The 15,524-nt window shown below is 44.0% G+C and overlaps 1 protein-coding gene across 5 annotated transcripts in view; it reads left to right on the forward strand.

Annotated features, from left to right (window-relative positions):
• The first annotated feature begins 6 nt into the window (after positions 1-6).
• Positions 7-15,524, forward strand: part of CDK19 (cyclin dependent kinase 19) — a 281,950-nt gene continuing 266,432 nt past the window's right edge. For all 5 annotated transcript variants that reach the window (XR_002097931.1, XM_019520090.1, XM_019520086.1 and 2 more), the window contains exon 1: positions 7-204. Coding sequence is in view for 4 of the 5 variants with exons in the window: in XM_019520090.1 (XP_019375635.1) it covers positions 64-204 (141 nt within the window). In the remaining variant the exon portion in view is untranslated. The remainder of the gene's footprint in view (positions 205-15,524) is intronic.

The following is a 15,524-nucleotide window of genomic DNA, read 5'->3' on the forward strand; positions in this document are numbered from 1 at the left end:
GATGGTGGCGGGCGGGGGCGCCCGGCGCGGGGGGCACTGAGCCGGCGCCGCCGCCCGCGCCCCATGGACGGCAGACATGGACTACGAGTTCAAGTCCAAGCTGGCGGCCGAGCGCGAGCGGGTGGAGGACCTCTTCGAGTACGAGGGCTGCAAAGTGGGAAGGGGCACCTACGGGCACGTCTACAAGGCCCGGCGCAAGGACGGGTAAGGCCCGCACCCACGGCCCGGGCCGGACGGAGGAGCCATTCCCGCCCCCGGCCTCTGGCACCTCCCCCCGCCCCGTGCGCCCGGCCTCCGCCCGGGGGCCCCGGTGCTGGTGCTGGGAGGGGCTGACATGGCTGACACACGCACACACAGGCGCATGTATGCACTGGCACACGTGCAGGTACACACACACGCACAGCCAAATCCTGGGGAAAAGTTTTGGGCTATTTGGAAACATTCCTGGAGCAAAGCAGAGCACTCCCTCTGGCCTCCCCCAGGGGCAAAGGCAGGTGCATCTCCCTTGGCTGGGGCCACATGTGGGCTCAGGACCCAGGCCTGGGTTGGGGGGAGCTTGTGGATATCAGGTGTGGGTGCTTTGTGCCCAAATTTGGGGCCAGTTGGGGCATCAGTGTGAGCTGCTTGGATCCCTTTGGGTGAGCGTGGCCTCCTGGCTTGGATACCTGTCTGAGGTAGTTAGCTGCATTAGTCTGCAAGCAGGGCAGATTTGCACCTTTTATAGACTATCTAAGATGCATAGAGCACAAACTTTCATGGGCTGAAGTTGACTTTGTCAGATGGATACCTGTCATTATCCCCAGGCATTTTGCAATCTGTGTAGTAACAGTGGTCCCTGAGTGCCTCTACTGCTCATGCTTGTCAGCCTGGTCCAGGAAATTTCTGAGGAGATGATGCTGGGGAAAAAAATCGGGTGCTGTTGTCATAAGAATATAGGGGGAGGTGGAAGGGATTTTGGGAGGTGGTCTCTTGCTTAGCAGGGGATCATCTCTCCAAACCACCCCAGAAAAACATTTGTTTAACCTGCACTTACAAGAAGCATAGTGAAGTACTTCTGTAAGTACTTAAAGTAAAAGGTTTCTACAAGTGTTCGTCTGGAGTAAGTGCTGCTTAACACCTTTAATATCAAACAGAGGAAATATCATGCCGCTATTCCCCCTCCCCAGTGTCTAGCCTTTTCCTAGGCTTGCTTTTACATTGTTATTCTTTAGAGTGGGGAATGTCAAAGTGTGTACCTCAGGCCAGATCTGGCCCATGGAGATGCGTCTTTCAGCCTGCAGGGCTCTTGGAAGGGCTGGGAATTTGGGGGCAGGATCCACTGCCAAATTCAGCCATACAGAGCCCCACTAGGGATGCATGTGCACAGCACAGGAGAGACAGATGGGTGCATTAATCCCCATGGTATTTAATGCTCTACCACCAGACATGGGTCTGAATCCACCTATGAGGAGCCTTGCAGTCCAGTCAAGGAAGTTTGACACTAAGGATACCATTAAATTATGCTGTAGTTCATAAGTCTGATAGTTGGAGTGTGTGATTCTAGACTAGCTGGTAAGGAGTCAGAGTGATTATATGATGCTCTGCTTCCCCTGTTACTACAGTAATGGGATGTTAATGCCCTACCTAGTTGTTACTTTTTGTATTTAATTTCATTTTCATATTGCAATTCTGTGTTTAAAACTTCAATATGCTTGTAAATCCCAGGTAGGTGGCTTGCTTTTCTTGCAGAAAGCTAAAAAAAATGTAAGCTGTTTTCCATATGTCCAAGAACTTTAAATAATTTTGGAAAATCTATAGTAAATTAACATTGATATATTTTTTCAAATACAAAATTCCATTATTACTGTATGAAGAAATAACGGTACACAAAATGTGAGCAACAGTAGCATGTATGTGATAGTGGTATTAGGCATTAAACCACTGCATTTTTTTCCTACGTTGGTAAGCAGCATGTTTTGCAAAATGAAATTGGAAACTGTAAATGCAAGGGCAATAATATTAAGGGTAGATTGAGAGGTCCAGATACAGGACTGGGAAATGAGAAATCTGAGCTGTGAGCTGAACTCAAGTCTTCAGTATAAAGTCTAGTTAACCTTAAAAAAGGACTTGAAGTAGTTCCAGGTACTTATAGCTGTCCCTGAGCTCCCCTGGTGACTTTTATGGCTTTTATAGTCACATTTTCAGGGCTTTTCTCATTTGTGTTGCCTTATGAAGAATCCATGAAAACAAGGTCACCCTCCCCCACCAGCTAAAGTGTTTTCTGCTCGTGTTCCTTTGTTATATAGTAAGCCTGGAAAATACTTCTAAGAGTTAGTTTGAAAATTACACATCTGTCTTAAGTTTTAGTCTTAAGAAAATGTAAAAGTCAGTTGTGTCCTTTTAACTCTTATGTTTTCAGTTTATTCATCTGTGAATGAGATGTATTGGTTTAGTTGGAAGCAATAAAGCCAGAAAAGTATTATAAAATACTTGTCTCTAGAAGCCTGATAATTATTTTAAATATGGGTGGGAAATACAGTAACAGTGAAAAGTGGGAATAATCAAAAACCCACATTAAACACTAGGCAGAGGACCTATATGGTAGAGGGAAAAAAGTCCCTAAAATAGTTACCCATGAGCCTACACTGGGGTATTATTGCCAAAAGCCATTGTACCTTTTTGGACTGCATAGCCAGAGATCTCATGCTTTGAATCATGGAGGTGATCCTTGTTCCTTTCTCTATAGCACTAGCGAATCTGCTACTGGCATTCTTTTGTGCATGTTTAGGGCACTTCAGTACAAAGTAGATGGAAGCAAGTTAGAAATAATGTGGAGAACAAGCGCAATGATTAGAGCTAGGGACAGAAATTACACATAAATTAGGGGTGTACCGTTAGACATTTTAGGGGCTGATACCCATCCAATACCTGCTACAGCTGCCATCAGCTGGTAAGTCTGGTGTGGTGGAAGGGGAGGGAAAGGGTATGGGGGGGTAGATCAGTGACCCCCATGGTGAGGGAGGGAGCAGGGACAGGTGCTGCACAGCCAGGGTGGGTGCGGGACGGAGGTGTGGCTCATGGGGTGGGGGCAGCTCCCTCCTTGAGGGGGCAGAGGGGGGGCATGTGCCTCCAGATCTGTGTGGTGCGGAGCAGGCTGCAGCTGTGGGGGTGGAGGGAAGTCCGAGTTGGCTTTTCTTGCTGGAGGCTGTGCTTGGGGTGGGCCCCAGCAGCACTGGGAGGAGGCTTCAGTCACCCCAAACTTCACTGCAGCTTTGCTCCCAGACCCATGTCACTGCCTGGCAGAGCCCCAGAGGTGGAATGCTCCACCTCTACCCAAGTGCTGAGAAAAGCCATGACTGCAGACACTCTGCCCCCAGCAAGAAGAGCCCTGTGCAGTGCTAGCTGGCTCCAGCTCCTCTCCACAGCTGCCACCCACCCCGTGCTGCGCAGATCTGGCAGATCCAGGGACACATGCCCCGCCCCACCTTCCCAGTGTGCAAGCAGTAATGGGAACCACCCCCATCCCATGAGCTGTGCCTCTGTCCCATGCCCTGCCCTGGCTGGGCAGTGCCTGCCCCTGCTCCCTCCCTCACTGTGGGGGGTACTGTTCTGTGCCCCCCCCCCACTTCCCTTTCCTTCTGACTTACCAGCTGGAGGCATTTATCATTCAAATTATTGGCCCCATATGGCCTATATCTGATGCAGATAATTTTCTTCATATTGGTACCAATCTGATTTTGGACCGATATACCAATTTATGTTAGAGGTTCACCGATACAAGTGATTGGAAACCGGTTCAAATCTGTAACACAACAGAAGTTCAGTGCACTTAAATTATTTTCAAAATGGCTGAAACTGGTTTAAGAAACCAGAATCAGACTTAACTGAATTAGGTTAAATATGTTTATTGATCTTCTGTCCCAGATCCCCTCCACATTGAAATAAACTCACAGTCCCCCAGCATCTTAGCATGCTTTGCATCTCCTCCTCAACCCCCTCTCACAGAGTGGGCAGGCTAGCTTTGGCCCAGGCTGTCTGCTCCAGCAGAGCAGGAGATGTGCTGTAGCGCAGGCATGTGGCTGCGTGTCCAGAATCAAAAGTGAATGTCTGTTCACTTATTTATCGGTTCAATCTCTGCAGCTTAGACTAACCCACAAAGATTGAGTTGATTCAGCCTTGGGCTTTTTGACTGTCTCTGCTTAGCCAGTGTGTTAGAGTGATTTTATTTCCTTTGTAAGTCACTCTAGAAAGAAATCTCTTGCATCAGTTTTCGTGCAAGGTTTCTTAGTGATGGGAGACAAATCTGTACCTGTGTTGGCAATGGAAACCAGCAGCAATGCATGTTTATAGTCTATCAATCATCATGGGATTTGAGGCTCATGTAAAGGAAGGCCTCTCTGGCAGCTTGTAGGGATGGTTTCAGTGTGTTTGCAAAGCAATCTTGTACAAACTAGAAAAAAGATTTCATCTACATGCTACTTGTAGTTGGTCTTCAATCTCTAGATGCCGTAACAGGTTAGGTGCCTGAGGAGTGCTGTGATGTCTCCTCATCCCTGCTAGGCTCTCTCTATACCTTATTTCTCTGGGTGTCGCTCTGCCTTCTTTCCTGCTGTGTCTTGATGAAACCTTTTTGAAAGGGAGACTTCCCCCAGAGCCTGGCCAGACCATGGTGCATGCTCTTGCTCACTTGCTTTTGCGCTCTCTCTCCTCCTGTGGTCATCTCAACATTGTATGCCTTAACGGCCTGTTGTGTGGCTCCAATCTGTCCCTACACCATGCCCCGTGCCTTGGGTGTTTTGAATCACCAGTCAGGTGGGACACTTGTCCCCAAGTCTCCAGGCCACCTCAAGCCTTCCTTTCCTTGTTGGGGCTTCCATCTTCTACCCTTCTGCTCTAACTGGTCATGTTGTTCTAGGTTTGGCTTTGGGCCCCAGCTGTGCCTCTGCTCAACTTTGGGCTTCTGGATCCCCTGGTCCCCCACTCAGCCCCTCTCTGGGTGTAGGCCCTGGGCATGCTTTCTGCAGGGCCCCAGGCTTGGAACTCAAGCAAGAGGTGTAACCTAAAACAAAGGCCACTTGCCTGATTAGAAGCACTTCTCTGCCCTGGGTCATTGTTCCCAGACCTGCATGGCAGTTTACCCTTATTCCTGGGTCTTTCAGGGGCCCTGCTACAATGGGCTCCATTTCTTGTGGCTCTCAGGACTAGTGTCCTGACTGGTGCAGGCAGTAGGCTTATATAGCTCAAGCCTGAGCCCTCTTCTAGTCATGTGACTTCCCCCTGTCAACTGACCTGCCCACAGGCCTGTTTCTTAATGCCTGCTCTGCTGGTTGCCTGTGCCCAAGCTACCAAGACCCTGCCCTTAAAGGCCCCCCCACCTTTTAGTAACAGCCAGGATTCCCTGTTAGATGCTCAAGGTATTCAATACCTTGTAATGCTGCAAAAAATCCCATAGAGGCCTTGTTACTTTGGTTCAAAAACTTGCCTTTTAAATTTTATGAAATAGTAAAATATGTTCATGCAGAGCTTGGCAAGCTCTTCAATAAAGTGACTGTAGAAGTAGCTGCATTGCTCTGATCTTGGCAAATGATTTGAACAAAGGTACATCCTAGACATAGCAATGATTTATTCAGCATCTAAAGAGATATTATTCTCCATGTTTCTACTGACCTAATCAATGTCTGTAGAAGCTAAGCTTTAATAGAAAAAAGTGCCTAAATGTGCATATAAAAATGATGTTATTTTTAGAGGTGCCAAGCACTTGCAGCTGCTACTTATTTAGTAATATTTGTGTGAAGATCTAGACACCTGGGAAAACACTCCGATTTTGTTTGGTGTCTAAATATGTGTTTGCATACATTTTTCTAGACATGGGTGCCTAATTTTTGGTTTAAGTTTTTTAATTTTAATTAGTTTTTAAATTTTGGTTTAAGATCTATAGCCCTTCTGGGCTGTGAAGTAAACCACTTTGTCTGGGCCAGTGCTTTATTTCAAGTTTATTGCAGACTAAAACCAAAAACTCTGAGAGAGGTAATGCAGATATGGTAATTATTTCAGGTCTGGTGACTGACTTGAGTTTCAATATTACTATTCACTGCTTATCATATTAATTCACTAATTCACTGCCTGTCTTCTCAGTAACTGAGATGTTGGAATTTGCAAAGCATACTTCACTTTTGACCTTTAGTAACAATATCTTCTTTTCCCATGGCTTGCTCCTGTTTCACAATTTATGCAGAGAACATGTTTTTTTCTACTTACCCTTAAAAGAGTGACTAGAATACTTGAATAAAGTCTTGTGTTGATTTTGTTGCCTCCAATTCTTTATTAAATGCCTTGTAGTTTCTTCATTAGCAACAGTGATATATTGCGAGTCTTCATAAGTCTGATTTTCTTCTCTACAGGACAGACAGTTTTCAGGATGAAGTAAAAATTGGAATATTTGGTTTCATCGTGTTTGAGTGCAAAGACATTCATTTCACTGGTTAGGAAAGGTCAATCTCTAGCTTCTGTCAATGTGAAGATGTACAGAATGTTTCTTTTCCTTTCACACAGTTTTGTCTTTGCTCCTTGAGGCTGTTGAGGTAATCCAATAGTCTAGAGGATGCTTAACCTTCTCCCCCGCCCGTGGGCCAGATGGGCAGTGCCATGTCTGTCTGTGGACTGGATCCTGCTGGTGGTCTAGACGCAGAACTGGGGCCAGCATGATGGGCACCACCTGGCCATGCAGAGAAGAGTTTGGGGGTAGCTGCGACCTGGCCTTGTGTGGGGAAAAGGGGGCATGGCTTGGCCTTGCAGGGGGGAGGGGTGTGGCCCAGTCTGAATCCAGCTCGACAGGGAAAAGTGGCATGGTTTGCCCCTGCAGAAGGGAAGGGGGTGTGGCCTGCCCCAAACTGGCCCCATGTGGCAGTGGGGAAGGGGTATAGCCAAGCTCTGTGGGGAAAGGGGGTGTGGCCTGGCCCCAACCTCGGCCTAGCCCCGTGGGGGGTGGCCTGCATGCAACTGGAAATGTGGGGCTTGGGGTTTGGGAATTTGTTGCGGGGAGGGTGACCGTATTAATGGTCACTGTTCACCCCCTGTCAAACTTCCTGCCTCATGGGGAGCCCTGCAGCCCAGATACAATGGCTTTGCTGGCCAGAGGTTGAGCACCCCTGCTCTAGAGAGAGAAAATTGTTACTGTTTGGTTCAAGAGCACAGTGGACAAATTCAGAAGCATATTCAGGACAAATGGGATTCACGAGTCAAAAAAAAAAAGTCTGCTTCATTTTCAACTGCTTTAACAGAAGTAGCATCCACAAGATTGAAATAGGTGCTGAGAATTTCATATAAATAAAATGTTTCTAACTATCACATTTCTCTGATAGTTTTTACTTACCTTTACACATGCGTAATGCCTTGCTGGCTTGTTAATTGTTTTTTAGCAAAGATCTGTTTAATTGTCTGCTATTTATATCAGAACAATTTATAACAAGGTATTTAGTAAATCACAAATGATAGTAGTTATACTAAATACATAGGCATCAGAGCACCATGCAGAAGTGGGTGAGTTCATTATTTCCATGCTATGGATGGGGTGGCTGTGATGCACAGTGGCAGTTTTGACTGGGATCATACCACAAGTTGGCAGAAGAACTGGGACATGGACTCTGAGAATCTTCTAGACATTGTTCTGTGGTCCATGCTGCCTCAGAAAGCTAAGTCTTGCCTTCTGACATGATAAATATGCATTTACATTTACATTACCATCATGAAATTGCCTTTTCTTCCTGCATGCAGCTCATTTCTTGAGTTTATAGAGGAAATGTATGTTAATGATTTAGCTGCCTTTTTTTTTTTTTAAAAGAAAAAAGTCTTTCTTGTCTGAAAGTGAGGATAAAAATTCCCTTTCGTCCCCTTTGACAAGACAGTCAGCACAAGAATAGTTTCTGCTCTGCCATCAAATACCTGATTCCTCTTCAGAACTGGGTGATAGAAATACCTGATTTAATGGATTTAATAACTAACTGCAGGCATGTGGGAAGAAGGAATCTTATTCAATCTTATTTTTTCCCTATATATATATATATATGGAGAAACTTGGAAGATGATGGACAACTTGCAGCTGAAGATGAGGAAAATAGTTCCTCTCTCTCTCTCTCTCTTTCTTTTTTCAGTGCCAAAAAGTGTTAGAAACTTCCCCATAACAAGTCAAGACATGCTACCTTTCCTGAAGTGCTTACAGTGTAATTCAGTCATTGCACAAGTGAAAGCTGCAAGCAGATTAAAGAAGTAGAAGGAAGGGGAAATTCTAAAAGATCATAGAATTTCTTGGGCTATGGCTGTGCTAGGAATGCTTTACCTTGGAAGCCAGTATACCATATTGGCAAAATGCTCTTGGAATGGATTCACCTCTCTGGGCATAACTCTCTATGGTAGACACAGCTTTGGTTAGGGAGTCCCTCTTCTGACTGACATAGTGACAGAAGTGTGGCCTGGGCTTTGATAATTCATGGGTTTCTTGATCTGTTAAAATATCTAACTTTCCTCTGCTTCCTCATAAGCGCAAATAAATTTCCTTGCGTATCAGTTTGTGTAAACAGTTTTCCTCCTCATTATTTTTAAAGATTGAAACTGCTTTAGGTAATACAAGACTCCAAAAATCTCAGAAAATTAGTATGGGGTTTTTGTGCTGAGCAGGTACTTTGAGTAAAAGGTGCATAATTCAAGTGTTAAAAATCAATGAGTAAAGCTACCTAAGGAAGTGTTAAATTATAGGGGGGAAATCAGTGGTGGTGCAGCATGCTGTAAAGTGGTATGTTTTTACTAGTTACAATCTCATGTTTGCTGGTAAAGTTAAAGGGAGGGGAAACCCATTGATGTGGCTTAGATTAAATTCTCTTTGCAAGTATTACACAATTACCTTGGTGTCTGGTGGTTTTTTTGATTTATACTTTGGGCACTGAAGTTGTTTATTTTTCAGATTTGTGGCTTATTATATGCCTGCAAATTTTGAACTGTTAGGGTTACCATATTTCCAATTTCAAAAAAGAGGATGGGGAGAGGGAGATATCATTAATGGGGGGGGGCAGTGATATGCCCCTGCGCTGCCCCTCACTCCTGACCCACAGTACCCTGCACCCCAGACCATGCTGGTGCCCTTCACTCCCAACCTGCAGCCCCTTCCCCGTTCCTGCTGATACCCCTCACTCTTGACCTGCCCAACCCTGCTGCCCCCCTCCTTCCATTGTTGCTGGTTGCTGCAGCCCTAGTGCCAGTAGGTATGTGTGCACATGCACACATGCAGGCCTCTAATCACCTTCCCTTGCTGCCCCCAGCCCCAAGCAGCTCCTTGCTCAGGCAAGCTAGGAAGTACAAGGAAAGCAGAGGCACAACAAAATCCCAGACATTTGCTAATATTTAAAAAACTCCCCTAGATGGAAATGGAAGGACCCAGAAAGAAAACCTGGATGTATGGTAACCCTAGTTGTATGTCTGCACCTGAGATTCCTTTCTCTATCTCCACTAACCTGTTCTGCATCTAACAGGGTTAAGCACTCTGTTATTTGCTACATCAATTTTCTGGCCTGTCATTGCTGCCAGATTGAATCACAAAGATTTTAATTTTTGTTAAGGTAAAAGTAGGCTGTCCCTTTGCTCTAAGCATTTGCCTTTATGTGAAATTAAATCCCTATCCTTAAAGTTGTGTGGGAGGCCCTCGTTGAAACGGACTACTCTGAGACAGAACTGAAGAATACCGATGAAGTTGATTATCTGATCACTGTATTCTGAGTATGACTGAACACTATTTTGACTTGATGCAGAGCCTAAAAACACAGACATTACTATGTCAGCCCTTAAAAACAAAACAAAATAAAATACAAGTACATGATGGTGGACAGAATTCTATCTACCTTAGTTGGTTGTGAAGTATACTGATGGAAAATGAAATAAGAATTGGGTAATTAGTGTTTTGCAGCCATGGATAAATTGATATGACACAGTTGCTGAGATGTTGTTACAACTTTGTCCTGTTGGAAATGTAGCCATTGTAAAGTGATTATAGGCAACTGCAGCTGTTTCCCCGCAAGCTGTTGAATGTAGTGCAGCTATACTTGAGCATAGGCATACAACAGCTGAGAGAATTTTTTTGTTGGCATATCTGTGTTGCTTTACCAGATAACAAACTAAGCAAACTAAAATATTTAGCATAGCAGGTAATGTTCAACTGTATATTTCATTACCCACTATATATGCATCACTATAACCAGGAAGCTGTAGTGCCTGTGTGAGAAGAAATAAAATAAGTCTGGGTGATGAGGCATAGAAGGAGGTTGTATTTGTGAAAATGAGAGAGAGAAAAACATCCTAGTTATGGATTTTGAGAAGAATAGATTCCTTGCAGAAGTGAACCAAGTTTAATGAGCAAAGAAGGAAAATGTGGCAAGACTTAGTGAAAAAGATCAGAGTTGGAGGGGATGGGACAAAAAGGAGCTTGGAATAAATTGCAAAAGGCAAGAATTCTTGTAGGTGGTATTTTTATTGGGCCATCTGTGTGGTTGGGATTGACATAGGCCAGCATTGAGGTATCGTAGTACCTTTCCTCCAAGACACAGCTGAGGTAAATGGCAGATGGAACAAAAACCTGTTAAGTAGGACTGTTATCACCCACAGGAATTCTTGCCTTTTGCAGATCTCCTGGACTGTGAAGGCAACATCATCACCTCAGCACTACCAAAACATTTGTGATGTCATATGATCCATTTCATAAATCAATCAAACTCTATTTTAAAATTAGTTCTTTGTTTTTTTCACGACAGCCTTTTGAGAATCTCTTCTAGAACCTCATTACTTTATTGGCTTCGAAACCCACTTCTCATTTTCAGTTTAAATATATTCATTCCATATCCACTTTGGTTCCTGCTAGCTTTTTTCTTTACATTAAATAGTTCTTTCTTCCTTTGTTTTTAACCAGTTCCCCCACACCTGAGATTTTTCTGGGCTAACAAGCTAAATTTTTTACTCTTCTTTCATAAGGTAAGGGAGTGAAGAGCTTGATCATCTTTCCCTGCACTTCTTTTCACTAATTTTAATTCATCTTACTTAACATGTCTGATCAGAACTGCACAGTATTCCAGATGAGATCTCACCAGTGTCTTGCATAATGGTGTTAATACTTTCCTCTCTCTCCTAAAAACCTCTTCTGATGCATCCTAGAATTTTATTTGCCTTTTTAATGGACTTATGTTAGTGACTTGTAGTCATTCTGTGATTGAATAATATACCCATGTCTTTCTCCTTTTCTGTTGTTTTCATGTTCATATGATGTTTCCCCATGGTTACTCTGCTTCCTCTGATGTAACAAGTTGTATTTTAGCTCATATATACAAACATAGGGCATTTATTTTTCTTTGTAAAATTAAATGGTAAACTTTTACTCTTTGCTTCCCAAAATGTATCTCTTGTTGACCTTGCTTGTTGACATTCAAGAGTTGAAACTAAACTAGGATTTTTTTCAATCTCTCAAGTGTGCCTTGGATGAAACAAAGTACAGTAATTGACATTAAAAGATGTGTTTGTTTCAATCAAATACTGAACAATTCTGGAACTGGTCCAAGGTAGTTGTCTATTTTTTTTAAGACAAACTGCTCATGATGTCAGGAAGTAAAGAACAATTTAGGTCATTTGTGATTTGAAACATATCTGTTTATGGAACTAGAAAGTTATCTCAGGAACTTCATTTGTATTTTTCGCATGATTGTGTGATAGATTGTTTAAAGATAAAACATTGACTATTATGATTGCAGTAGAGTTAAGATGTTATAGCGAATATGTTGCAATACTCATTAATTCCTTTTCTGTTATGTTGTCTTACTTCCTTCTCTCAGACTCTTCTGTGAAAATCAGATATACAGGAATCTAGTGGTCCCTTTTAGCTTCAAGGTTTGAAATGTAGTAAATCAATCTGTGAGCCTAAGTACTGAATTCAGTAAATGCTTGTCTGTTTCACCATGATATGAAGCATCTCTGCTCTTGGATATGCTACTTCTGTTAACAAGAGTTTCATACAGGATTGACTCTAGAGGTTTAGTTTCTTTGTTTGAACTGGAAAATATCACTAAGTATTCCGCTGCCTCAGTAACTGTCTCTAAGATAGAGCAAGTTGTATATATGCTCTAGAGGGAGCCTTCATTTAATAAAGTCAAAAGCTGGAGTGCTGGAGCCCACTACCACTATTTAGATATCCTTTGTCAAAGTATGCCCTCTGCTTACTCATACTTGATTAAAGTACATTTAATTTGCTTCCTTGTTAAGTACCTGCTGTGCTGCAGTGGATAGCAGTGAGCTGGTAGATGCCATTCTTTTCACCTCCTGATTTAGTTCCTTATCTCCATCTGGGTCTGGCCTCTGCCCTGAAGCCCTGAGGGCAGTTATGAGCTGGTAAAAGCAGTGGCAAGCAGGTGCATTTTGGGGACAACTTCCTGGCGCAAGTGCTGGGGCAGCCAACTAAGGGCCATGCCCTTCTTGACTTGCTGCTCACAAACGGAGGAATTGGTGGGGAATGTAGTAGTGGATGGCAACTTGGGCAGTAGTGACCATGAGATGATAGAGTTCAGGATCCTGAGGAAAGGAAGGATGGAGAGCAGCAGACTAAGGACTCTGAACTTCAGAAAAGCAGACTTCAACTCACTTGGAGCTCTCTCCATGGGCAGGATCCACTAGGAAACCAGACTGAGAGACTGTTCTAACACCAAGGAATTTTTTCCGTAGGTCTCAATTTGTTCTGCTGCAATTGAAAACTATTGCTTGTTTTTAAACAAATAGGGGATCTTAATTTATTAACTGAAGCTAAGGACCAGGTTGCTTAATTCCAGGTATCATATTTTTGAACTCTCATTACCAAAATACTGTCCACAGAAAGGACAATGCAGGGGCATTTCCTAAAATAGTTTCCTTTGCTCAACATTATCTTGTGCAGTCAGGGACCAAAGAGCTCAGATCAGCTTACATGTCCTGTGTGTAATCATTTAGCTTGAATGGTGAATAATTTGAATACCAAAAGAAGTGGTTGATGTGAATTTAATGTTCTGTTGTCCAGAATGATGGCATAATCGGTTGCTGATATTTAGGAATTACACACTCTGAGTTACTGCCATTTGTGTTAGTGCAATTCTTTTAATTAGCATTTAGGGGATAGTAATAGTATGCTACCATGCACAAACCCTTTCGGTACTGAAGGGTAGATGGATCTTGGATCTAATTAATGAAATGTTTGTACCTGGTCAGTTGCTTGTGCCATGCATTGCGAATAAAGCACGGTGCAGTCAGGAATAACTTAATTGCAAAACATCGTAGGCCAACTACAGCCCTGGCTGAGTTTCCCCCTTATGGTTCTATATTGCTGGATTCAGCCTTTTGGCTTTATTAGGTCTCAGTGGCATTCTGCTAAGGTACTGGAAGGGAGCTGTTGCTTCTGTGGCAGGGGTCCTTCAACCCTGCTACCTTATGTCTGAAGACCAGTCTCGTCTTCAGAAGTCTGTCTCTTGGCTCAAATGCACACCCCTCAGAGCTCATTTTATTATAGGTACTCTGGTTTAGTTCTTCAAACAGATTTCTTCCTCAGTTTATCATATTTCCTGAGTAGGTCTTGGTGTCCTTCTGGGAGTCCAGGGCCCTTAGCTTTCCCATACCTTCAGTCATACGCGCCAACTCTGTGTGCTCTGGGGATCAAGCATCTACTGAAAATTAGCTGGTGCTCACCACCCACAAGCTCTGATCATTTTAGTTTTACATGTTAGATCTCTGTGGCTGCTTGCAGATGTCAACCCCATCCTGTATTTTACCGGAAAAAGCAGCGTGTTACTTTAACTCGGTTCTGCAGCATCTGTAGAGATGGACCGCTTCAGTGGAGCTTTTTGGCACTTTTAGCTAAAGCTGATTAAATCAGCTATTAGATAAAAATGCCAAAAAATCTCCACTGAAGCACCTGATCTTAACTTCAGCTTGCCTCTGCAGTGTCTGTAAACACCCTGCCTCTTCTGGGCATGTGTGGGGCTTGCTGCGGAAATGCCTCTAGTTAAAATAAAGCGCCATTTACATTTTTTTTAACGTCTGCAAGCACGCACCGGCAAAAACCAAAGTCAGCGCCTATGCCTTCAGTTCAGTTTCCTCTTCCTGCTGATAGTTTCTTTGCTGGAGAGAACATACCTTTTAAAAACTGGTTTTAGCACCTTCTCTTCTAGCCTTTCTGTTGAACGTGTCCCATTAGGTCACCCTCTGCCCCTGTTGATTACTCAAATGAAAGGCTTTTACAATAGTAAGTCATTAATAATTGATCATCTTTAGTTAGTAGTGTCTGTTAGGGCTGTGTGAAGCTTCAGTCACTGATTCGATTTGGAGGAGATTCAGCAGCTGAATCTATGAATTTGAATCGAATCAGGAGCCCCATTAATTTCTCCATATCGAATTGGAAGCCTCTGATTCGATTCGGAGAGATTTGATAATTCGGCCACAGACATGGCTTTATATGTTTTTTTCTATGTACCTTGAGGTACTAGTTGCGGCTCGTGAACACTGAGATGGTGGGGAAGATAGAACATCCCATGGGGGGGGCGGTCCCCAGGGTGCTCGATAGTGGATGCAGAAGTGGACCAGAAGTAGTTCTGGTCCACTTCTGGGTCCACCGCGGAGCATGCGAGGGACCTCCTCTCCTCACTGGCTTAGCGACTGGTGCCTCCTGGACTTTGGGAGGCACCCGGGGTCCCCCTGTGGCTGATAGCTGAGCTGGGGGGCACACCGGGGGAGTCCCCCATGTGCTCGGCGGCGGACCCAGAAGTGGACTGGAAGTACTTCTGGTCTGCTTTCCGGGTCCACTGTCGAGCGTGTGGGGGAATCCTCCTGCACTCCCGTGGGATGCTTCATCCACCCCGCCATCTCAGCATTCAAGAGCCACATCTGGTACTTCGAGGTAGGTAGAAAAAACATTTAAAGCTGTTTCTATGGCTGAATCGCTGATTCTCCGAATCTGAATTGAATCGGGACAGTGATCCGAATCAGTGAATCGAATCCCTGTCCCCTGAACTGGGACGAATCTGAATCAAATACTGCCCGCTTCACACACCCCTAGTGCCTATTTTCCTGGTAGGCCATGAGTTGATTCATCTGTTGATGGTTTATTTCTCCAGGCATTTTCTGTTATAACGTGAAAGATTTAATCATAAAAATCAGAATAGGGCTGGAAGGGACATCCAGAGGTCCAACCCCTTGCCTGAGGCAGGATCATCCCTATCTAAACCATCCATAATCTAACATCTTAGTAAAACTGTTGTCAACCATGATACAACAGAAAACATAATGCCCCAACTTGCCACAAATAAGGAAAGGGGACCATGGCAGCCAGTGTCCTGCTTCTGTAAATTGTTGTTAATATATATATATGGTCAAGAGATCTTGGGTAGAGGGTCATGTCTTTTTTTGCAGAGGAGGGCAGAAGCTCCCCCAGTCCATGCCAATCTGACAGTGGGTTAAAATTATTTACACACACACACACACACACACACACACACACACAC

The sequence above is a fragment of the Gavialis gangeticus genome, unplaced genomic scaffold (assembly GCF_001723915.1).
Source record: "Gavialis gangeticus isolate Ggan-Ray unplaced genomic scaffold, GavGan_comp1, whole genome shotgun sequence".
NCBI classification, from domain to species: Eukaryota; Metazoa; Chordata; order Crocodylia; family Gavialidae; genus Gavialis; species Gavialis gangeticus.